This window comes from Mercurialis annua, linkage group LG5, assembly GCF_937616625.2.
Source record: "Mercurialis annua linkage group LG5, ddMerAnnu1.2, whole genome shotgun sequence".
NCBI lineage: Eukaryota > Viridiplantae > Streptophyta > Magnoliopsida > Malpighiales > Euphorbiaceae > Mercurialis > Mercurialis annua.
This window is the reverse complement of record NC_065574.1, coordinates 53,253,243-53,276,926: the sequence shown is the minus strand read 5'-3', so window position 1 is coordinate 53,276,926 and position 23,684 is coordinate 53,253,243. Positions and strand designations below refer to the sequence as shown.

At 31.5% G+C, this 23,684-nt stretch overlaps 3 protein-coding genes across 4 annotated transcripts; 1 reads left to right on the top strand and 2 right to left on the bottom strand.

Annotated features, from left to right (window-relative positions):
• Positions 1-12,163: 12,163 nt before the first annotated feature.
• On the top strand, positions 12,164-17,915 carry LOC126682395 (uncharacterized). 2 transcript variants are annotated; one of them, XM_050378054.2, is made up of 11 exons: positions 12,164-12,430; positions 12,719-12,868; positions 12,985-13,034; positions 13,720-13,785; positions 13,916-14,023; positions 14,140-14,206; positions 14,971-15,055; positions 15,580-15,740; positions 16,191-16,292; positions 16,984-17,206; positions 17,436-17,915. In XM_050378054.2, the coding sequence occupies exons 1-11, from the start codon at positions 12,392-12,394 to the stop codon at positions 17,567-17,569; spliced, it is 1,185 nt and encodes a 394-aa protein (XP_050234011.1). In that variant the 5' UTR covers positions 12,164-12,391; the 3' UTR covers positions 17,570-17,915. The 2 variants fall into 2 exon arrangements, with proteins under 2 accessions (XP_050234011.1, XP_050234010.1); XM_050378053.2 differs by having other exon boundaries at positions 12,692-12,868.
• A 1,591-nt stretch (positions 17,916-19,506) lies between these two features.
• LOC126683467 (uncharacterized) lies at positions 19,507-21,265 on the bottom strand. The gene is made up of 5 exons (XM_050379374.2): positions 21,132-21,265; positions 20,666-20,803; positions 20,331-20,570; positions 20,180-20,239; positions 19,507-19,793 (listed from the first exon to the last, which is right to left on the bottom strand). Exons 1-5 carry the CDS (start codon positions 21,240-21,242, stop codon positions 19,689-19,691), a joined length of 654 nt encoding a protein of 217 aa, XP_050235331.1. The 5' UTR covers positions 21,243-21,265; the 3' UTR covers positions 19,507-19,688.
• Positions 21,246-23,473, bottom strand: LOC126683466 (uncharacterized). Its single transcript, XM_050379373.2, has 4 exons — positions 23,311-23,473; positions 23,037-23,224; positions 22,778-22,940; positions 21,246-22,364 (listed from the first exon to the last, which is right to left on the bottom strand). The coding sequence occupies exons 1-4, from the start codon at positions 23,386-23,388 to the stop codon at positions 22,125-22,127; spliced, it is 669 nt and encodes a 222-aa protein (XP_050235330.1). The 5' UTR covers positions 23,389-23,473; the 3' UTR covers positions 21,246-22,124.
• Positions 23,474-23,684: the final 211 nt, after the last annotated feature.

Sequence of the window (23,684 nt, the reverse complement as noted above, 5' to 3'; positions counted from 1 at the left end):
TTATTTTGATTTTTTGTTTTTAAATTTAGAGTTTTGATGTGGATCAGACTTTTAATTCCGACATCTTTTTCTAAAATTTTGTTGGATGTTTTGATTGAAAGATTTTATACTTCTAATGTTACGGTATTGATATTAAGGTGTGAATTTCCGACTATGATGTTAGAGTTTGCGAACTTATGATTGTGATTTTGTGGCTGTTATGTTAGAGTTAGCTGTGATTCTAATGGCTGGAAATAGATTTTAGGCTAAAATGTAAAAATATTTAAAAGATTATGCTAATATTTGAAAAAAAATGGTAGTTCGTGTTATTTAGTAGGAATAATTCAAAACAACGTCGTAGGGAGAAGGCCATACTGGCGCTTGCGAGACAATCCGGCGAGCCACGTTGCATTCCAATGGCCGGAAACAGGATATATGCTAAAATTTAAAAATATAAAAAAAATTATGTTAATATTTGAGATAAATAATAATATATGCTCAAATTGTAAAAAACAATAAAAATTGTAGTACTATGGAATAACCCTTTTATTTTTATGACTTATGTTTCAAAGAAACGGCAACTTTACATACCAAGAAGTGCGACCACCTAAAAATAAGTAAAAAGACCACATCAAAAAGAAGATATGTCAATCATCAAAGACAAGAAGTTTCTATGGCAGCAGCCTTAAGTTTCGATAAGTATGAAGATAATATCCCATTGGCTTGGGCAGCTTATTATTGGTTAAAAGCTATATTTTCAATTTAAATTTGAATTAATTAATAATTCATTTTATTAAAAAGAATTCATTTAAATTCATTTAATTTAATTTATTTGTTTATTTATGAAATTTAAAGAGATTTATGGTGGAGCATATGTATATGATGTGGGCGGTTGTAGAAAATCATTGCCAAACCTATCTCCTGTATTTAGCGGATGTTCAATTCAGTTTTCCAGTATAATTATCAACTGTTATTAAAAAATGGTTTAAATACCACAAATTACCGACTTTTACATATTTTTAATATTTAATATAATTTTTTAATTGTGGTAAAAATATATATGAACTTTTAAAATTTTGCAATTAAAAACACCGACGTCGTTTTGGATGTAAATGATACTATTTTTCAATGTAAATGCACACATGTTCTTAATTGCAAAAAATTGAAAACTTCATGTCAAATATGTCAAAATTAAAAATTATATTAAATACTAAAAACACGCGAAATTTTGTGATTTTTAGTGCATTTAAGCCTTAAAAATGGCTAAACCTATCTTTGAATTCTTAAATTATACGATTTGTAATTATATGGTCCTCTATTTTTAATTTTGCCTTCCTAGTCCCTAAATTCCTATTTTTTAGCAATTGGATCCTTAAACTTTTATTTTTTTCAGCAATTGGGCCTTAAAACTTCTACTTTTTCCACCGATTGGATCTTTTCTTTTTCTTCTATTCTTCTTCTTTCTCCGGCCACCATTCATTCTCCACCCATCATCCGCCTCCACCCACCGCCGTACGCCTCCACTCCCTCCTAACCCCCACCGCCATTTATCCTTTTTGAAATGAACAGAGCTATCCATCACTTTCAAAAGGGATGAACCGATCATCGTTCATTTCTTCTAGGGATGAACAACGGCGGTCAGTAGGGTGGCAGTGGTGGCGGTTTCCAATTGAGTTACTTAGGTTTAATTAGTGTTAGATATAGTTTCAATTGTGTTTAGTTAGTATTAAGTTATGATTAATTAGGTTTAGAATTTGTAATTAGTCAATCCACTATGTTTTTTGAGTTCAAATGGTCTTTTTGATACGAAAACGAAAATTGCGTGTTTTTTAATACGAAAACGCAAGTTGTGAGCTAATTGATCCAAAATCCTCTAAAAATGACTATTTTGATATTTTGCACCAAACTGAACGGGTGAATTGATCCTTGGTTCTGTCGAGCAATGTGAGAATTCCTCAAGGCACTTAGCTCTTTAAATATTCAACACAAAATCAACATCCACAAATATTTCACTTTCAATTTTTTTTTTTGTGGTTCCAATTTTCAAAGTCTTCAATTAGTTTATTTCAAATTTTCAGTTTCAATTAAATTATTTTATTTAACTTGTAGTGAAAAAAAACTCAAATATAACCTTCATATTATTTCATGCATGTTCGAAATTTTTTTTGATAAAAATATAAATTGAAACAATATGAAAAAATTTAAATGACATATTCGGATTTTTTTCAATACCATTTAAACAAACTGCTATAATTAAAACTGAAAATTAATAAATGGGTTAAAATTGAAGATTTTAAAATATGGGGTCATAAACACACAAAATATATCGAAGAGGCTATATAGTTTGAATGATTAATTTTTTTATTATTGATTGTAATTCTTTATTTTATGAATTGTAGTTACGGATCTACGTACTGTACATTACTATAATCACTAATGAAATGATGTTCATATTATGTTAAAACATTATAGCTGTCTAACTAAGGAACATAACATTAATTCCTTGAGAAAAAAATTATAGCTGTCTAACTAAGGAACATAACATTAATTCCTTGAGACTCAAGAATTTAATGAATGAAGTAGAATACATTTATTCTGATATTTTTTGCAAAAATAATTTAAATTATTAGGTCAGTTAACATATTTTTTAATGATTTTGATTGACTCATCAAAAATCAACAACACTCAAACTTTATATGTCTATTTGTGTACTAATATTGGGTGTCACTCTCATTTTAAACTTTGAATTTATTTTAAGTCTCTTTCGGTTGCTAAGTTCATTGAATTCTTAAAGGTATATAAATCTTTTTGCCCAATTATTACTATTTCATTTTCTCCTCTCTCTTTATATTTCCATATGAGCTTTATTTAATTATTTAATTATATCTACATTATATTCCCTCACAATTTATAGAATATCATAAATATAGCACGTGGGTATGATATTCAAAGAATGGGTTTTCTAAAACATTCAATAAATGATAGAAAAATGTAATATTTGTTTGTCTCTAACAATAGAAAAAAATTACCACATTTAAGTTAATTCAAAATAAAATTATTAAACTGTTATCATAAGCATTAAATTGTTCGCAGGAAAAACTTCCAAACTCAAATCTTTAAATTTGATAATGGGAACTGTTTCGGTTTAATGCTTTAATCGGAAACTCGAATTTCAATCAAGTCACATAAAAGAACAATAGTAACCAATTAAACTAAAATTACTAGTATCGCTCCGGAGGTTCTGAAACTTAAGCGGCATTGATTTCCAACTACTCCTAAGTTAAAGGTTTAATCCGGAGATTAAGATAGAAAAGCCGAGCTTTGATTTGTGTTTTTTGATGAAATTGTGTAGTCCTTATTAATTTGCAAAAAATAACTATTTATAGGGACAAATCCCCTAATAATAGGAAAAAGAAAACAACTAAGACTCAATGACTTAACTAAATTCTAACCTAATAAGACTAAAAGTCTTTGACTCAGCTAATAAAAAAACAATAATAAAATGGCCATTATGGGCCCAATCCCAATTCAGCCCGCTATGCTCCATTCTAACTGGCAGCCCATTGTCTTAAAGTCTATTTTTGGGCCAAGTGTAAATAATGCCCCCCACGTCTTTTTAGCTAAATGTCAAGTAAGGTGAAGAGACGTAATTTTTAGTGAGACATTTTTATGTCTCGGCGAGATCGGCATGTTTAGACTTATTTTATGGCTTGTGGATCGGCATAAACACTATTTCTGTTTTTTTTTATCGACATGTTTTGCCGAAGTTTGTTTAATTTTCCTGTTCAAAACAGCTACTAACAAGATTATGCTCACAACAATCTTAAGTAAAGATGTCGATCTTTGCACGAAACACTCTTGTTTGGCCGATCATTGCATTTTACCACAAGTGTGAACAACTAATGATCGTCCGCCGATCGATCAACAAGATTATGGTCACAACAATCTTAAGTAAAGATGCCGATCTTTGCACAAAACATTCTTGTTTGGCCGATCATTGTGTTTTACCAGAAGTGTGAACAACTAATGATCGGCTGCCGATCGATCAACAAGATTATGCTCACAACAATCTTAAGTAAAGATGCAGATTTTTGCACGAAACACTCTTGTTTGTCCGATTATTGCGTTTTACCACAAGTGTGAACAACCAATGATCGGCCGCCAATCGATCTACAAGATTATGCTCACAACAATCTTAAGTAAAGATGTCGAGGTTTGCGCAAAGCACTCTTATTTGGCCGATCATTGTGTTTTACCACAAGTGTGAACAACTAATGATCGGCCGCCGATCGATCAACAAGATTATGCTCACAACATTATTAAGTAAATATGTCGATCTTTGCATGAAACACTCTTGTAGGGTCTTGCTCGTGAATGCATTCTGCTGATCGTATCGCACCATTTTCAGGAAGTATGCAAACTTTCTCCCTGATCGACTTGTATTTTACTAATCATCAAATTTTTGCATTATGGATGATTAGCTCTTGCCCCCCAGTGTGACTGTCACTAGCAGATCAGATTTTGGCTTGAAAGTTTTCGGATGTTGACGACACACATATTGCTGCGTCTTGAAGCATGTTTTGCACGTTGGGCAACGTACTTTAGAAATTCTTTCAAACACTGCTCTTCTGTGTTTACCGTTCTTGACAGCCGTGATGGGTAAACCATTATTGGCGATCATGGTCGTCTTACCATTTTTTGAAGATCGCAGTAGGTGTAACCTTGTGTGCGACCATGGCAGGTGTGTTTTTTTTCTTCTAGGAACTGAAGCTTTCTTAGGCTGATCTTCAACTCGGTATTAAAGCTTTTTTGATCCCATCTTTCTATGACACGCACGCTCCCTGAAACTCGTTCAAAATATGGATAAACCGTGTTGATTTCCATATAAAACATTGTGATCGGCCAAATCATGTACAGTTATGAAATCAACACGTGATAGTGAGAGGCGAGTGGGAGGTAGGTCGCAGACATAATCATTTGTCTCCTCCTCATGTACTTGGTTTAGATGCTTGACTATGCGGTCGTCGTCCCAGCAGGGGTGCGTCGGTCCCCTTTTGTAGCTGAAACTCGACGGTCGTTGTTACAACGGAGGGTACGTTGGTCCCCTTTTGCAGTTGTAACCCTGACTTGTCGCCTTTTGTCATGATCTACTCCAAGTCTGTGTCTGAATCGCGTGACGATGTGCAACCTACTTACTAGCGGAACAAAGTGATCAGATCTCACTAGCGAACCAAAATGGTCATGTCTCACTAGCAGAACGGCGAATGAACTTACTCCATTCTTTATCTTTTCGATCGGCGATATCAAATAATGTGTTCCGTGACATCCATAAAAACCAAGTCGGCCTTGCCCCCCAGCGTCTTGATTCCTTCTTAAAAATGAGTCATATGCCTTATCGCGTTTTGACAATCTGATCTCACATAAAGGCGAGATAAAATATTCTTGATAATCTGATCACCTTTTTAAAGCTGATCAACATTATATCAGACCGATCTTCAAGCAGTCGTCCCGCCAATGAACTCGAATGCTGATCTCCTCCTCCGTTTTGGATCAGATCGGCCAAATGATCCAGAGAGATGATTTCCTCCGGCGTTTTCATTAGATCGACCGAATGATTCGTCGAGGTGATCTCTGGTGTTTTGATCAAATCGGCCAAATGATTCAAAGAGGTGATTTCCTCCGGCTTTTTTATCAGATCGACCAAATGATTCGGCGAGGTGATCTCCTCCGACATTTGGATCAGATCGGCCAAATACCACGACGAGGTGATCTCCAGTGTTTTGATCAGATTGGCCAAATGATCGGTCACACCATACTTCATGTGTTTTGAAGCATAATTGTGATCAACTGCACCATAATGTATACGGCTTGAAGCATTATTGTGATTGGCCTCACAATACTCTATGTGTTTCACATTATTTTTGTGATATGTAACACCGTACTTCATACAAGATCGATTCATCGGTTGCGTCTGATCGGCATTCCCTCTTTGCGAGCCGATCTGTGCTGGTGTGTAGCCAAGATTAACCATCTTGATGGTAGTCTCGGCGATGTTTTGTTGAGCCATGACTTTTTACATAGTATCGTTTATGCTTAATAGGCTTCTTCTTATATCCGACGTGATCTCTCTTTGAACAGTCTTTTGTTCGTCAAGCATGGTCTTCATGGCTCTCGCCAATTGGTCTCCTCCATAATATTCAAGCCGATTTTCATGCATGATCTTATTCCTTCATGGTTACGGAATCGGCCATTGATAATGTTGAAGGATTTGAGGATAGAAAACGATTATCGTCACTCGAATCGTCATCTTCGAATTGGTTGAAATTTTTGACTCTGAGATCGACCGATTTCCCTTCTGTGGGAGGTATAGTAGTTCCCTCGTGCGACAGTTAGTTCTTGTCTCTCTTGGTCATGATCGCTTCCAAATCTGAGTCTGAATCTCATGACGTCTCGCTTCCTTCAAATAGATTTGATCGACTCAGTGAGCGTGCATATCTTTTAGCTCTTTAGTACCGATTTTTGTGCTAACCATAAACGTGTCCCCAGTGGAGTCGCCAAAAGATGTTCGCAGGAAAAACTTCCAAACTCAAATCTTTGAATTTGATAATGGGAACTGTTTCGGTTTGATGCTTTAATCGGAAACTCGAATTTCAATCAAGTCACACAAAAGAACAATAGTAACCAATTAAACTAAAATTACTAGTATCGCTCCGGAGGTTCAAAAACCTAAGCGGGATTGATTTCCATCTACTCCTAAGTTAAGGGTTTAATCTGGAGATTAAGATAGAAAAGCCTAAGCTCTGATTTGTGTTTTTTGATGAAATTGTATAGTCCTTATTAATTTGCAAAAAATAACTATTTATAGGGACAAATCCCCTAATAATAGGAAAAAGAAAACAACTAAGACTCAATGACTAAACTAAATTCTAACCTAATAAGACTAAAAGTCTTTGACTCAGCTAATAAAAAAAACAATAATAAAATGGTCATTATGGGCCCAATCCCAATTCAGCCCGCTATGCTCCATTCTAACTGGCAGCCCATTGTCTTAAAGTCTATTTTTGGGCCGGTGTAAACATAAATACACTAACTTGTCGCCTAATTGTAATATTTTTTTTTTGATGAATTAATGTTTTATTTGTTCATCCAATTTTATTTTATTTTGAGAAATGAAATGAAAAAATTTAATCATTCAGAATATATAGCATTTTTTATTTTTTTTGTGTTTATGACCCTATCTTTTAAATGTAAAGAAATGAGTTGATCTCAATTATACAGTGAGGCAATTAAAAAAAATTAAAAAATTTAAATCATAAGAATAAAAAAGGAATCTGAGGAAGAAGTGAATGATTTGAAGCAAAATGAGGGACGGGGAGGCAAAAATGGGAGGGTGGTCCTTCTGCTGTTAGGTATGCATCAATAAAAATCAAATGTTGGATTTAATTTCAGAACGTACATCTGTCCTAATAACGTACCACACACATTCCCCCTACATCTGTCCTTATATTTTAGAAAAATAGGAATTTCTGATTTTATGATATACAGTTTTAATATTTATTTTCTTTAATTTTTAATTAATTTTTTTGGTTTTCATAAAATAATATTAAATAATTATTTTTCAATTTTTTAATATTATATATGCTGTTTTATTTGAGTTTTATTATCATAGTAAAAACAAGTTCCTTAAAAACAGTTTTTAATATTTTTTATTTTTTTAGTTAAATTTTTAAAATCATCAATTTTAACTCATTTAATGATAAAAAAAATTAAATAAATCTTCCATATTTGGAATTTTTAATGATAAAAAAACAAAACTATATAAAGCAATATAAAGACATATTATATTTTTTGTATTTTAATTTAAACAAACATCTATAATTGAAACTAAAAATTTAAAAAATTGACTAAAATTGACGTTTCAAAAGTTTAAATGATAAATATAAAAAGTCAAAAACAAATGACACTTGTATGAAATAAAAATAAAATTTATATCATTAAATATAAAACTTTTATTAATAGTCTGGCGATAAAAAATTAGCTAAAAGTCACTTATTTAAAATATTTTTAAATATTTATTTAGATAAAAATAAAAATTCACACATTAAAATTGTATACTTACAAAGTTCAAAAACATTATTAATATAATATTATTTGCATATTTAAATATTATGTTATATGTTATAATTCTTTTTATATATAAATAATTAAAATTAATTTTGAAATAAAGTACTTAATGGTTTTCTAATTATAGCAAGCATATAAAATTCATATTTTTTATATATAAAAAGTCTTATAAGAGCATCCCTAGTGGTATTCTTTAAAATAAAGAGCATGTTTTGTAAAATAAAGAGCACCTTGAAGATAAAGTGTGATATTTAAAATTTTACTCTAATGGACTCTTTAATATCAGTTTTTTATTGTATATAATTTTAATAATTAATAATAAAATAAAAATATTAAATAATAATAATATTAAATTAATTGCCTTTCTAATATTAAATTTTATTTTATTTTATTTTCATAAAAAAAATTATTTAATTTTTTATTCATTTATTTATTCAGTTTTTTTACTAAAAGTAAAAATATAATATTTAAAAGTAAAAATAACCACCTTATTTTTTAAAATTTAAAATTTTACTATTTGAAAAATGAAGTAGAGAGTGAAAATGGCTCTCTACATATGGAGAGTCATTTTCACCCTCTACTCTAAATATAAAGAATAGAGAGTTCATTGAACTCCTAATTTTTTGGTAAACTCTTTAATTTAAAGAGTTTGACAATTTTAAAGAGTCCATTGGGGATGCTCTAAGTACTACTCCCTCCGTTCTTTTTTAGTTGTCCATTTAGTCAAATGGATTTATCTATATTTAGTTGTCCATTTAAAATTTCAAGATAACATTAGCTATTATCTTTCAAATTTAACCCTCCCTAATAAATGACTCTATAACTTAATTTACAAAGCATTCATTACATAAGTAGGGTTATATTAGTATTTGCTCCTATTATTTAAGATAAAAATTTCACTATCTTAATATGTGCAATTTTGGCTAAATGGACAATTAAAAAAGAACGGAGGGAGTATATAAAAATTTAATTGTGTATCATTCTTTTCATAAGTAATAAGGTATTATCCTTTATTATATTCATATTGGTATCCATTTCCACCCAACCCTTCCAAAAATAAAAGAGTAAATGTATTTCAATATCCCAGAAGCCCATTTATATCATTTTAAGGGTCCAAGTCTCTACGTTGGACTCGACATAGGTTCGGTTTCTACAGCAACTGCAAAGGCCAACTTAAACGTTGGATGAAATGAAAAGCCCAACATTTTAGATCCTTGAATTTCTTTGTAACTTTAAAGAATAATAATATGGGAATTTTTCAGGTCTATTATTGTTTTGAACCGTGTAAAAATCACAAGAAGAAGCAGAATCGAAATGAGAAGGGATTCATAGAGCATAGAAGAAGAATTCTAAGAAGAAAAATTCATATTTCATTCATATTTTCCGTATGAATCATTCAGTTACACTCTCCGCTATTAATACTAAATAAGCGTTGGCAGTATTTGCCAGCTATAGTTGAAAAACGAAATTGAATAACAACTAACATAATCATAAAATTACGGAAGCATTTCTTTTGTTCATTTTTACACACAACATACCATTCCCCTTAAGAATACAGTATGCAATAATTACCAATTCTAGAATTTGAGCTTCATAAAGGACCCATATCTTTTCTATTAGTTTTTTTTTTCTAAGAGATTATATTACTTGTTTCTATTAATTACAAATTTTTTATTGTTACTTAAATTTTAATTATGTATTACTCTCACCATTCTACAATAGTTAATTATTCATATTAATAACATATATATTTTAATAATTAAATGGTAAATTTTTATTATGATGTTTTAATTAAAATAAGTTGACTATATTTTAATATTTAATAATATTTCATATAATTAACATTGAGGATACATATTTTCAAAAAAAAAAATTGTAAGTAATTTTTTTAAAAAAAATAACTTACATTTTCAAATGTATAAAAATAATTTATTATTATACAATAAAAACAATTATTATTTAACTCTATTGATTACAAATAATTTTCATTTGCTTTTTAGGTGGCACTACTAGAAACAATATAATTATCGGCAAACATATTCGCTGATAATTCATAAAGTTTTGTCAGTAATTGTGTGTACCAACAAATTATCAGGAAACTAAAGGTCGTTGATAATTTTCTGTCAGTAAATAATTACGCGCATATTACTAACGATATTTACCAACATATAACATATGTCAGAAAACAGCGACAAATCGTACCGTCATCAATTAGAGATAGATTATCAATGAACTCGATCTGTTGGTAATGGAATATATTACTGATGAATTATCGGTAGGTAATTAAATTTTAATATGAAAAATAAAATAAAATATGTCCATTGATGAATGTAAATTAGTTTTATTTTTTGAATAAATAACGATAACATTAAATAATTTATATATGTAAAAAAATTATATTTAAAACAATGAAAATTGTATGATGAAAATTTCATTTAAAAGTATAACATATATATAAAAAATTGAAGTATAATTCATTATTAAGAAATAATTATATACACCTTTAAGGAAAGATTATAAAATTGTGATGCAAAATTCCTAAAGAATATGCAGCTTGAAGAAATAAATAATACTAGAACTTAAAGGGGTGGAACAAAAAATGGTAGACACTAGAGTAGGGATATATTAGTCTATCTGTTAAATTTTGGAGTGCAATTATAAATGGAGGGAGTGTAAAAATCTCCACCCTTTTAGCTAACATGAAAATCAATTACCTAATAATAACGACAGCAAACAACTTCAGCAAGAAAAGGAAAAATATCAAATGTTCTTTCTAAGAGAATCATTTTTATATACTATAGAAAAAGCAAACAATTTTAAAATAATGAAGTATCGTTGGATCATACTTCAGAATTAGTATCAGATCCAAATCTTATTCTAGCTAAGTTGTTAGAACTAGTAAAAAGGGTGAATGCTGATTGTAAGGGTTTGCATATGTTCCAATAATAAGTTACAAATATAACATCGATTTATAACCAAATAAAAATAATTTAGTTTTAATCGGTTTAATTAACAATTTTTATCGATAGATAAAATCTAATTACATCTGTTGTTAGTAGTTAGTAGTTAGTTGTTAGATGTTGAATTGGACTTAAACCACTTGCCCCTATCAAAATTCGAAACCGAGACCTTAGTAATGCACCTGGAGGATCTAGCCACTTGGACTAGGTTTTACTGACAATCAGTTTAATTAACTAAATGATTGTTTTTCTATTAACATTTGTATAATTTTCACACTGTAAAAAATTATAAAACATTTTAAATTTTTGAGGAAGAAGTACATTCAAACAAAACAATTTTATTTTTAATTTTGATTAATTTGACCGGTTTGATTAATATAATAACTCCAAACTAAAAATTAAATTGAATTGTATCAATCTTTTTTAAAAATTAAACTATAACTAAATCAAATTAAATGAAAATCGAAACATACTAAACTTTCAGTTTAATTCGATTGGCTAGTTCAACTATAGTTTAATGTTGCATATTCATAACTTTTTTTTAGTAATTGAGTAGAGAGAGTTGTCTGAGAATTTGAACCCACGATTTAGGTTTATATTTTCATAGTTGATCGTGCTTTATATACTCTATTTAACTAGGTGGTTTCTTTTATTTTTAGTATCAATAATTAAGAACTGCTTTTAACTTGTTAATTCGATGAGAAAAAGAATCAATAATCTAAATAATATTAAGCCGAGGTTTAAATTTGGGAGCCGTTATCGGAATTACGCCCTACTTAGTAACTACTATCAATTCTTTAAGTATCTATATTAAAAAAAATAAAAAAAAATATTTCCAAATCACAATATAAGTACTTTTTAAAATATAATTTAAAACTAAATATAAATTTATTTAATAATTATTTAGTTCTATAATAATTTACTTTAAAATATCATTTTAATTTATAGATATAGGTTTAATGCATGAGTAAAAAAACTATACACATATATATCTTGCATGTGTGGTATTTTTAATTTTTTAGAATTATATATCATACTAATGTGTTCATATCTGTGGACCGTTCTGTAAGTTTATTAATTGTTAAATCTAAAAGAAAATAAAATAAAAGTAGCAAATTTCCAACTAATAAGCACATGCTCGCTCACTCCACTCTCTCTCTTCGTCTTCTACTGTTCTACAGCACTCTTCTTTGAATAATTGACTCACTCTCACACAACACAGCTAAATTGTAGTAAAATTAGTTAAAAACGATCCAAATCGGCAGCGAACAAGGGAGGTAATTCTGTTAGAGTGACCTCTCTGTCTCCTTCCTCATTATCACCGACCAATGGCCGACGAACCTTCGCTCACTCGCTGGACTTTTCCGGTAGCTAATCTCATTCCTATTGTTTTCAATTCAATTCAGTTCAATTTAATTTGTTTTCGATTCCGAATCTGATATAATTAGTCACACATTATGTTTGTTTTAGTTTAATTAGTGTTTGTGAATTGGATCGGAGCTTTCAGAATTATTGCTTGCATGTTTTTTTTTTTTTTGATTTAGACGGTGACTGACAAGTGATTTGACTGTGACGGTTATTTTCGTGATTTTGCATGTCGTTTTGAAGTTACTAATGTGCGTTTTTAGGATTTTAAATTGAATTATGATGCGAAGTTTGGGAGGAAGAAGGTTTCAGAGACGCAAAACGGTCATACTGATACTGCGGCTGCTAACGGAAGTTCGTCTGAGGTTACTTCTAATGGAAATGGTCATGTTAAGAACAGTTCTGATATGGCGATTTACGAGCAGTATCGAAATACTCAAGTAATTGTACATTTTCGTGTTGCGTTTTGTTTTTGTTTTTCAGGTGTTTTTTTTTTTTTTTGAAATTATGAAGCTGATTTGTTTGCTTTGTGTGTTTGTTTTTTTTATGTTTTCAGGACAGGAGTCAAGCAAATGGAGCCTTGTCTAATGGAATTATCGATAGACCGTATGATTCTGTTGTTATTAGTTATATTTTAAATTGTTCAATTTTTTTGTGTGGTGACATTTGAATTCCTCTTTTGGTTTTGAAATTATGAAAACCTTGTTATAATACTTAAATTTGCAGGACACTTTAAGTTTTTTTATGTAGTAATTAATGCTGAGAATGTGATTATCAGACCATTTTTAACGAGCATTTCACAGCTTCTGCATTCTTAGTTACTCCCTCCGTTTTTTTTAATTGTCAATGTATTTATCTATGATTACTTGTCCATTTAGATTTTCGAGATAATTTTAATCATTATTTTCCAAATTTTTGCCATTCCTAATAAATGACTCTACGATTTAATTTACAAAGCATTTATTAACTAATAGTGCTACGTTAGTGTTTATACTATTAATTTAAGACAAAAAGGACATTGTTATGTACAATTTTGGCTAAAGGACATTTAAAAAAAATGGAGGGAGTAGATAAGAAGTTGATTGGTATCTTTTTGCTGCTCTTTGTTGGTTCTACTCTAGCATTGTGATTTTAAGAGTTGCAGTGAGCATTGAAATCTGTACTTACTAAGAGCTAGCATATTTTATTTTCTATTTTCGCATTTGATAAATATAATTATTTGTTTTTGTTGTCTTTCTTTAGTATCCCTGCCTTAAAGATATGCTAATTTGTGTTTTGTTTACTGTTCCAGGCAGAGGTCATTGCTCCCTTCCTTTGATTCTGCTGAAACTCGAACATTAGCAGAGGGTTTATGCAGGTAACTGGTCATTGGATATGTTCATTTCCTGTTGCGAGTATCACATCAGATAACAGTCGCACTATCTGTTTATTCTTTGATTCTTCATAACTTATTTATGAATGATGTCTGTGCCATTCTTCTTCCATAGGGACATTGTCCGTGGAAACCCTGATGTCAAGTGGGAAAACATTAAAGGGTTAGAGAATGCCAAAAAGTTACTGAAAGAAGCAGTTGTCATGCCAATAAAGTATCCCACGTATGTCTTTTTGGCCTGATCGTAATATACTTTCATTATGTTTAACTATAACCTAGTGCAGTCGCATGAGATTTTAATGTCCTTTTTACTATTGAAATGTTCATTCCCACTTCTAGATACTTTACTGGTCTTCTATCACCATGGAAAGGCATTCTTCTTTTTGGCCCTCCAGGGACAGGAAAGGTACTCTTTATAACGCACAATGATATTTTCCGTTTCTTCTATTTTGTTTATGTAATAATACGTCCTTTATTGCATACTTTTGTACTCATGTATTAAACCTCATCAGATGATATTTTTGAGTATGTTTATATCAGACTCTTAATAGTCTTGGGAATTTATTTGCTTATTTAAAAGAGTTTTCTTCTTTAAACCGTGCCATGAGTTTCATATAAGTCTAAATGATTTTGATGTACAATAAAAACATTTTAAATGTACCACTTCTAACAATACCTTTAACTCAAAGACTTGTTCGCTTGGCATAGAATAACAACATGTGATGTTGCTTCTTTTGCTAATGTGCCTGGTCTCTTGCAGTGTTTCAAGAAGTATTTTTCATGGCATTTAAATAATCTTTTGAAAGAGAATGTTTGATGATTATTATTCTATTTCATTGAGATTCAGGAAGAGAACATGATGTAAAGTCCCATGGACTGGGGGAAGAGATATCTATATGAAACTCTGAGTGGTCATCTAAGATGAATATTTTTGGCTTTTTATTATATGTTTTTTTCTGTCAAAGATCATATGTAGCTATACTGTCTGTGAAACCATTTGCTTTCAAAATGTTACAGATTACTTTTTCAATATTACTTAATTTTGTGTTTACACAAGTATTATATCTCCATTAATGTTGAGAGAAAAGAGTTCAGAGTCTTTAGTATCATACTGCTACTTGTGCTAACTCTTATTCTGATATCATGATTGCTACTGTTTTGATGTTTCAGACAATGCTTGCAAAGGCTGTAGCTACAGAATGCAAGACCACCTTTTTCAACATTTCAGCATCTTCTGTTGTTAGCAAGTGGCGTGGTATGTTATAGGCTTACCTTTTTGATGCCATGTCATTTGTTATTCTATCTCTAATTATGTAAAGATGCATAAATTGAGTCTATTAAAAGGGGGAAAGGAAGAAGAGGCAAAAGGATTTGTTTATATTTCGTCATGGACCTCACATAAAGTTGACATATTGCTACGGGGTTGTTCAGTTTAATGGAGTTCTAAAATTGTGTACTAGGTTTTACTGAAGCCACTAATACAGCATACTAGGGGGATCTTTAGTATTTGTTATTCCTTAGGAAGTGTAACCTCTTAAAGTTTAGCAAATGATTTCTTTTCATTGTTTATGATTTCTATAACAGCGGTAATATGCAAGTTTTTCAGGCTTTGACTGTCATTTTCTTTGTCAATGTTTAGTTCACATGAATCATAGGTTGCCAATTTTTTGGGCCTATACTTTTTAAAAAATGGCACAGTTCCTCCTCTTTTGGCTATACCCTTTCCTGACATAAACTGCCTGAGTTGCATTTTATACCAAAGTTTATGCAACATTGCAGGTGATTCGGAGAAGTTAATTAAGGTGTTATTTGAGCTTGCTAGGCACCATGCACCATCAACAATATTTATTGATGAAATAGATGCAATTATTAGTCAGCGGGGTGAAGGTCGCAGTGAACATGAAGCTAGTAGGCGTTTGAAAACTGAGTTACTCGTACAGGTGATGTTTGTTTCTTTAAAGAGTGTTTGTTTTGTGCATCTTAGTTTACTAGTTTATCTGTAAGCAGTATGTCCTTTATGCATGATAGTTAAATTGAAGTTGCTAAGTTGCTTATGGAGGTGTTCTTTTTACATCTAGTTTAAAATATTTGCCCGAGCAGTAAATCTCTGCAAGAGCGACTGTTGATGTTGTAGCTCACGGCTTTTTGAGCTAATTACGTCTTTAAACAGCACCCTTTTTTACTGAGATACTATTCAAAACCACATGCTTTATTTTTTCCCTCTTTGTTGGCATCATCAGATGCAGCAATATAATATTTTCAGCTCTTCAAATAGCTGCATATTTTGCCATCTATCTCTACTTCTGAATGCAATATATGTTGATTGGAATAGAATACATTTGCTGTTTAGATCTACTTTCTCAGAATGTAATGCTTGGATTAGATTGCAGATGGATGGTTTGCAACGGACGGAGGAGCTTGTTTTTGTTTTGGCAGCAACTAATCTCCCCTGGGAGTTAGATGGAGCCATGCTCAGGCGCTTGGAGAAGCGAGTATCCTTTGATTTCGATATTTTTTTTTTTTGGGAAGCTTAAAGAGCTAAGTAGTGGCAATGGTTTATAACTTGCATAAGCTGCTAAAATTACTATGAAGTTCTAGTTGCCATGATCTGTGATGATATGTGTAAATGCACCTTGAATATAGTTTGCGCAACTGTGCCCTGAGGCTCCTAAATTATTATATTTGCATTACTTGTAAAAACAATCGAGAGAGGTTAAAGAAAAACGTTTGAAGTTCATTATCCCTTGGCCTTTAATTTTGATGAGCATGACAGGCTGGAAATTTTGGTGTCTGACCTTTTGGCTCTTGTCTATTACAGTTAGGGGTGTGCATTTGGTTCAAAGTGAACCACATGGGAATTTATTTTATTTTTAATCGAACCAAGCCGAATTTGTAAGGATTAAAATAGTATTAAACTGAACAGAACTGAATCCGCTGGTTCAGTTGACTTTTTCAGTTCTGGTCGGTTTGTATTAAAATTTAACTGAATTTTTGAACCGTAAAACCGATTTTTTTGTAGTGTCAAATTGAACCTAACTGAATTTGTTGGTTCGACTATTCAGTTCGGTTTTATTCTTATACGTCCCTAGTTATAAAAGTTGTTCATGCACTTTACATTATTTGCTGCCAAAGATCTGGTGAGTTTGTTTATCAGATTGATCTCCTTTAACTATAAATCTCAAGATCTTGGTTCCTCTTCCAGAAGCAGAAGCCAGAAGAGCCATGTATGAGGAGCTCTTGCCACCACAGCCTGATGTAGATGAACTTCCCTATGACTTATTGGTGGAAAAGACCGAAGGTTATTCAGGTTCAGATATTAGATTGCTGTCCAAAGAAGCTGCTATGCAGCCATTACGACGAGTAATGGCTCTTCTTGAAGACAGACCGGAAATAGTGCCTGAGGATGGTAAGCAATTTCTAAACTATGCATAAATTCTTAGTGATAAGACCAAAATAGCATCTACAAAAGTATGGTTAGTTAATTCTCGGAGTTACTAAACTATCATCTTATTCTATTTTGGTGGCCAAAATTTGATTTGTTTCATTGATTTTGGTTTTAACTTTAATTTTAAATACCCTCTAAATTATTTAAGTTGTATTTTTATGTAACTTGGGATTTATCGGTTATCCTGTAGAGTTGCCAAAAGTTGGGCCAATCACACCGGAGGACATAGAGACAGCTTTAAAGAACACCAGGCCATCTGCTCATCTCCATGCCCACCGTTACGAGAAGTTCAATGCTGATTACGGTAGCCAAATACTCCAGTGAAGGCACACAACTTCGGATCGCTCAATTTCTTTTTATATTATGTTTCAAGTCAAAACATTTTGTTCAGTTAATGGTGTTTATTTTGTTTTTTCACTATAACTCGAGTCTAGACCGGTATGCAAGAACCCGTAGTTAATCCGTACGTTAGCACTCAGATATATTTTTTAAGCTCTAGTATTTAGGAGCTGTAGTGTCTAAAGCTGACCAGCGCATTCATTGAGATCACTTATTTATAGATGTGCAAGATCAGTGGGGGCTGCTGTTTCAGTGTTAGCTCAAAATAAAAGTCTGATTGTTCCTGTGTAATATTTATGTCTAAATGTGATTTAATCAACTTAATTCTCCACTGACAGTTTTAACGTACAAATGTGATTTATCAATTTATGCAAGAAATCCAATCCCTTTAGGTTTACGACCAAATTTCTTCAGTACCTTAGGGCATCTGGGTAGCACGGAAACGAGAAACGGAAACGACACGAAACTGGGGGAAATGACAACTTTTTAAAATGAAGGACACGAGACGTAGGGGAAACGTAATATTAAAAATTATAAATTATTATATATATTAAATTTTATTTATCTATTTATGCCAATTAATAAAATAAATCAAACATAATTAAATTCAATAAAAATAAAAAGATAAGTTTTATTGTAGATAAGATAAATAATAAAAATCGTGGGTAATTCATTCAAAAAAATTATCGATTGAGAATTTTTTAGATTTTTTTATAGCTATATAATTTTTTATATATATAAAAATGGCCCATAACGTTTCCTTATGAGTTTCCGAGAGTTTACGAAAGTTTTCAGTTTTCGAAACGTTTCCGAAACAAGACACACAACTTCGTTGAAGTTTCCGTACTTCTTAGTGGGGCATGGAGATCATTATACTGTGCATCAAATTTAAACTGAATTGAGTTAAACTTTTTTTTTCAAAATTTATTCAAAAAAAATTCAAATTTTTTAAATTAAACAGTACTAATTTCACTCAAGTTTTTTGTTTAATTTGCGCTAAAATTAACTAGTGAAATTTTCTATTTATCCAAATCAAACCAAACCGAAAAATTAGATATCAAATAATGAATTATCCATTTACTTTTTCTAATTACAATTTGATTTGATTCTATTTGAAAAACATTATAAAATAGTAAAAACAAATAGGGTTAGAAGATCTTTTTCTTAAATTTATTTTGGCCGCCTAGATTTTCTTCAATTGATTTTATTAGGAGTCACAATTTTAATACGAATTATTTATTTTGTTTTTAATGAAATTAAAATATGAAGTAATGTGAAGCAATTTTAATTTCAGTCAATTTTGTATAATTTATTTGCACCTTTATAAGGCCAGAAATAGAATTATCGTAAAGAAAAATGTACTAGTATTTTCTAGAACTATTGTTACTACTTCATTCCCACTTTTCATATTCTTTTTTTTTATATAAATAAAATTTAAAAGATATGACACTATATATTCCAACCTTTAATTTTATGGCACATATAGTCTAAGTGCTTTAAGTGAACTGTTTGGATCATTCACAAGCCAAAAATGACATTATTTTTATGAAAAATAACATATAAACCACAAAAAAATGAAAAATTTGAGAAAATTAGAATGCAAGGTGAGATATATTTTTAGATTGTACTTAATCGAAAAAGGCTAAAAACACACTCAAAAATGAGAATATATAACATATAACCCTATTTTATAATTGTCATTTTAACTATCAACCGCTTATTTTGGAACTGGAAGTTCCAATCGAAGCATATAGATCCGTAAATAGATTTGTATGTATAGCCAGTCGTGCTCGTCGTTTCTCGAAAGTATTTTTTTCTGGGAACATGGTTAACTAGAAATTATTATTTGTTAAGGGCATTTTGTTTTCCTATGGACAACATCACACTGCTCTTTTGTACAATCGTAAAACAATAAGCAAAACTAGATGGTGAAATAAGGATAAAATAGCTTAACTGCACCACAAGGTTTTTTGGAAATAAAATAAACCAACATTCTTTCTACAATCTTAAAGACACAATATGCTGAATATATAGCAGCAAAATCATGGGAACCGACACATCTACCAAAATTATCTTCACAATATCAAAAAAATTCTAACTGGGTTCAGCGATAGCCCTTCAAAGGATCAGCAGATTTGCCTGATCTCGCATCTGTCCATGCTTTTGCAATTGTTCGTTTCATGTCATCATCCCCTTCCTCGTACATATTCTGTAATTGAGATCAAATGTCAGTATTACTAATGAAGTTTAAAGTTCCCCAATGTGCAGCATCAGCTCGAATCATTCATCTAACGTATGCTGCACGCGCAGAAAAATGCTCGAGTTGTATGTGCTGGTGTAACATATAACTAGGGGTAAGCTTTCGTTCAAACAGACCGAACTACAATTGTGCAATTTTGTAAGACCAAACAGAAATTCTAGAATTAGATTTCTTCAACCTTCGGATGATTTTTTTAATTTGATTAGATTACACTAAAACTTAAGTTACTTAACTAAATCATTTTTGTCTACAACTGAACCAATTTATATAATATCAAACTGAATTTGTCATTCCTCGGTTTTTGCACACCTCTAATATAAACTCAAACACATTACCTTCATTAGATCCATAATTCCAGCCATGGGATCCCGCTCCTTATCCATTTTTGGATTCAGCTGTCAAATAAAGAAGCAAAAAAAAACATTATCAATCAGCAATTTCGCTACAAAAACAATCAAACGCTTCTTCATTGAATCAAAATACTACCTTGTCCTCTTTGAAGTGCAAGTCTAACCAATTCCCTTTTGAAGCTTTAAACAACGTAATTATAACCCTGGTAGGCTTAACCAACACTTTACATTTCTCAGGTACAATCTCCTTGTTCAATTTCGGTATGGCACAACGGTAGTTCTTCCCGTGAACATCATGAAATTTGACATCAAATGACATAGGTTTAAACTCCGTCTCAATTTTCTCTTGCTCAACACCCTCTAAAGAGACATATATCTGCAAAATTAAGTTTATAAGCAATCAACATTACACATTATCGTGTGTGAAAATCTATTCAATCGATTAAAATTTCGGAAAATAATTTGGATTACCTTGACTTTGTCATTGTCCTGATCATAGCTGAAAGTTCCAAGGGCAACATAATTCAATGCAGGGGTAGAAGGCACTTTAACAGTTGCAATCGGAGTCGGAGTCGGATTCGGAGTCGCAGCCGGCACAGAAACAGCCATCTGCAAATTCGACATTAAGAGCATATCAGAAATTGCACATGAAATTGGAGAAATAAAAAACAACCCACATGCCTAAAAACTAAACTATTAAAGAAATATTCAAAATTTACAAATGCAAACTAGTAAACAATGGTGTCAGTGTCCGCTTGAAAATCACAAAAAAAAAATGTTAACGTAGACATTACAGGTTTCAATTAGAAATTGGTAAAGAATTGACCTTTATATATAAAAAATAAAAACTAGAATTATCTTTACAATAAACAGAACCCATTTTAACTAAAAAAAAGAGTCAGATTTCTTCAGTTTCTAAATAAAAAAAAGGTTTTACCTTCTCCAAGTTGAGTATTTCAGAAGAGATGAGAGACTGAACTTTGGGTCTCTTGGCTATGGTTTGAAGCTGCTTAAGCTCTGCCAAATCTAACGCCAATTCGTCTGCCATTAGTTTTTGTTGAAGATGATAGCTTGGTGTTCTTGTTTGCTATATTTGCTGCAATTTTGGGTTACTGTTTTGCTCTGGTGAGAAAGAATTTGGTTTTTGAAATGGGAAAATCAAGTGTGGAGTATACTAGAAACCTCCTCTGCTTTTGGGAGCTATAAAGGGCAAATCGGGAATTGTGTATAAATTAATGTAATTTAGGGCTTTTCACAAAGAAGGTTCTAGAGCCTTGTACGAGCTTTGCTAATGATATCATTACTGGACCTCAAGAGTCCATTTATAGCCCATTAGGCCTGGTCATGGGTCAAGTATTTATGAATCATGACTATTCTGATTCGGATTTGAGTTGGTTCATGTTATTGCCCCCCGAGTCAGTCCGACTCGAACCGTTCAAATATTTACATATACAATAAAACTAATAAAAAAAATATCAATACAGTTAAAAAAATATCACCTGATCATGAGCGGGGACCGATCTAGATTACCAGCGAGGAACTACTTTAAGACTAGAGTAGACTTTAGTCCGACCTCACGTCTATTTTGTTTAAGAAATAGAAGTAATTCAGGATTAAAGAAGGTTAAATCTGGAGCATTAAAAAAACAGAGGTCGACTAAAGATTAAGGCGGACTGAAATGAAATCTTGGATCCGCCCGCTGCGGATAACTCATTCCATTAGACTCATTGCAGTCCAACAGAGCCACAGAAACGAACACCACAAAACCTGACCATTTGTGCTCTCTCTAGTCTAATGTAAAAATTGATGAAAATGTAGCATCAGAATCATTTGATTAAAGAGAGACATCTCAAAGGGATGTTATGTGTTGTGCAATATATACAAAGAGGCTTCATTTCAGCAACTCATTGCCTCGTATCTGACAAGGAGTTTAGTTGAATGAAGTGAATTGAGATTGAGATGGTTTCCTATAGTCTTGATGGTGTGTGCTCAATATACTACCCTTTAGCTGATTTTGCAATTGTGATCTTATTTGGTAATTAGAAGCCAATTTTTTCTGCAGATTCTCCTTCCCAACAGTCAATTCCGCCCTTCTCGTCTCTGCTGCAGCTATCTCGGAGTTGCTCAAATGTCCATTCTTGCCTTGGAGATCATTAAAGGTACCCTTTAGCTGAAACACATATCAAACAATATAGCTGATTTTCACCATACACCAATATAAATAGCACGGAAACAAAAATGCTCAAATGGAAAAATAAGAACTCAGAATACAACAATATTTATAGGAATTTGTTATAACTGTAGAATTTCAGAGTTTTAAAAGTATTTCCGAAAATATAAATGGAATGCCGAAACATAAGACTCCGACAACGTAGCTATAGGTTATCCTTATGATTTACATGATATGTTATCAGGATTTTTAACTGTTTCACTTCTTCACAACTAATAAAATCCCCTTCTAAACAAATAACAGCAGTAATTTCACTCATTTAGAATCATAAACATCATACACAATTGTTTTTAAAAAAAATTAGTTATTCCTATAATTAATTGAGAAAACAAAAATCAAAAATCATTTGTTACCTCATTCACTTTATTCCTCAATTCATATACTTGAATTCGATATTTGAGCACGAATTCCTCCACATTTTTCTGAAATTCCTTCATCTCATCGCATTTTATCTCGTAAAACCTCTCTTTTTCCTTCTCCAATTCCTCCACCTCCTCCACTTCACTCTTCAAAACCCTATCCAAAAAAAACCAAAATCATCAATCAAATATCCAAATCCATTTCTAAAAATTTAACTAAAACACTAAAAATTAAATAAATGTAAATGTAAACCTCAACTGCTGTGAATCAGCCTCATATTTAGCATCAAGTCTCTGAATCTCAGATTTTAAAGCTAAAATTTTATAGTTTTGAAACGCAATATTACGCTCGAGAATCAAGCACCGTTGCTCCATTGAAGTAACATCCCTTAACTTTGAAGCTAAAATCTGTGACTTGTTTACTTGTAATTCTTTCTCTGCCTGTAAACACGTTAATTAATTAATTTAATTCTCAATTAACAGAGAGATTTAATACAATTTTAGGGTTTGTAGATGAAATTGGAGACCTGGAGAAGGGAAAGACGTTGAATTCTGGTGTAATCCATGTGCTCTAACCTCTCTCGAAACGCAGATGATAGCGCCATTGTTGATGATGATGATGATGATGAAGATTGATTGATTGATTTCGCTCCAAATTTAGAACTGAAATCAAATTTTAATTTTGTTTAGAGAAGTTTTGAATTGGGGGTTTTATATAATATTGGGCTAAAGGCTCAGAACTCAATCAAGCCCATCATCACTGCTTTGGAGATGGAGTATATTTGTAAAAATAAAGTGATTTTTTGGTTAACTTTTAGAAAAATTCTTTGATATTTATCAACTCATTATTTTCTTAAAATTCGTCCATAGTTGATAGATCACCATTTCAAGTTTCAAGTAT

Excerpts from the sequence above, each read along its gene's own strand:
- LOC126683467 (XM_050379374.2), bottom strand. The coding sequence starts at position 21,242 with ATGGCAGACGAATTGGCGTTAGATTTGGCAGAGCTTAAGCAGCTTCAA. Across the intron at positions 20,804-21,131 it reads AAATACTCAACTTGGAGAAG|ATGGCTGTTTCTGTGCCGGC; the intron begins GTAAAACCTTTT and ends TCGAATTTGCAG. Across the intron at positions 20,240-20,330 it reads TGCACTTCAAAGAGGACAAG|CTGAATCCAAAAATGGATAA; the intron begins GTAGTATTTTGA and ends TTTATTTGACAG.
- LOC126682395 (XM_050378053.2), top strand. The coding sequence starts at position 12,392 with ATGGCCGACGAACCTTCGCTCACTCGCTGGACTTTTCCG. Across the intron at positions 14,024-14,139 it reads ATGCCAATAAAGTATCCCAC|ATACTTTACTGGTCTTCTAT; the intron begins GTATGTCTTTTT and ends TCCCACTTCTAG. Across the intron at positions 15,056-15,579 it reads TGTTGTTAGCAAGTGGCGTG|GTGATTCGGAGAAGTTAATT; the intron begins GTATGTTATAGG and ends GCAACATTGCAG.
- LOC126683466 (XM_050379373.2), bottom strand. The coding sequence starts at position 23,388 with ATGGCGCTATCATCTGCGTTTCGAGAGAGGTTAGAGCACATGGATTAC. Across the intron at positions 23,225-23,310 it reads AACGTCTTTCCCTTCTCCAG|GCAGAGAAAGAATTACAAGT; the intron begins GTCTCCAATTTC and ends ACGTGTTTACAG. Across the intron at positions 22,365-22,777 it reads TGAGGAATAAAGTGAATGAG|CTAAAGGGTACCTTTAATGA; the intron begins GTAACAAATGAT and ends TATGTGTTTCAG.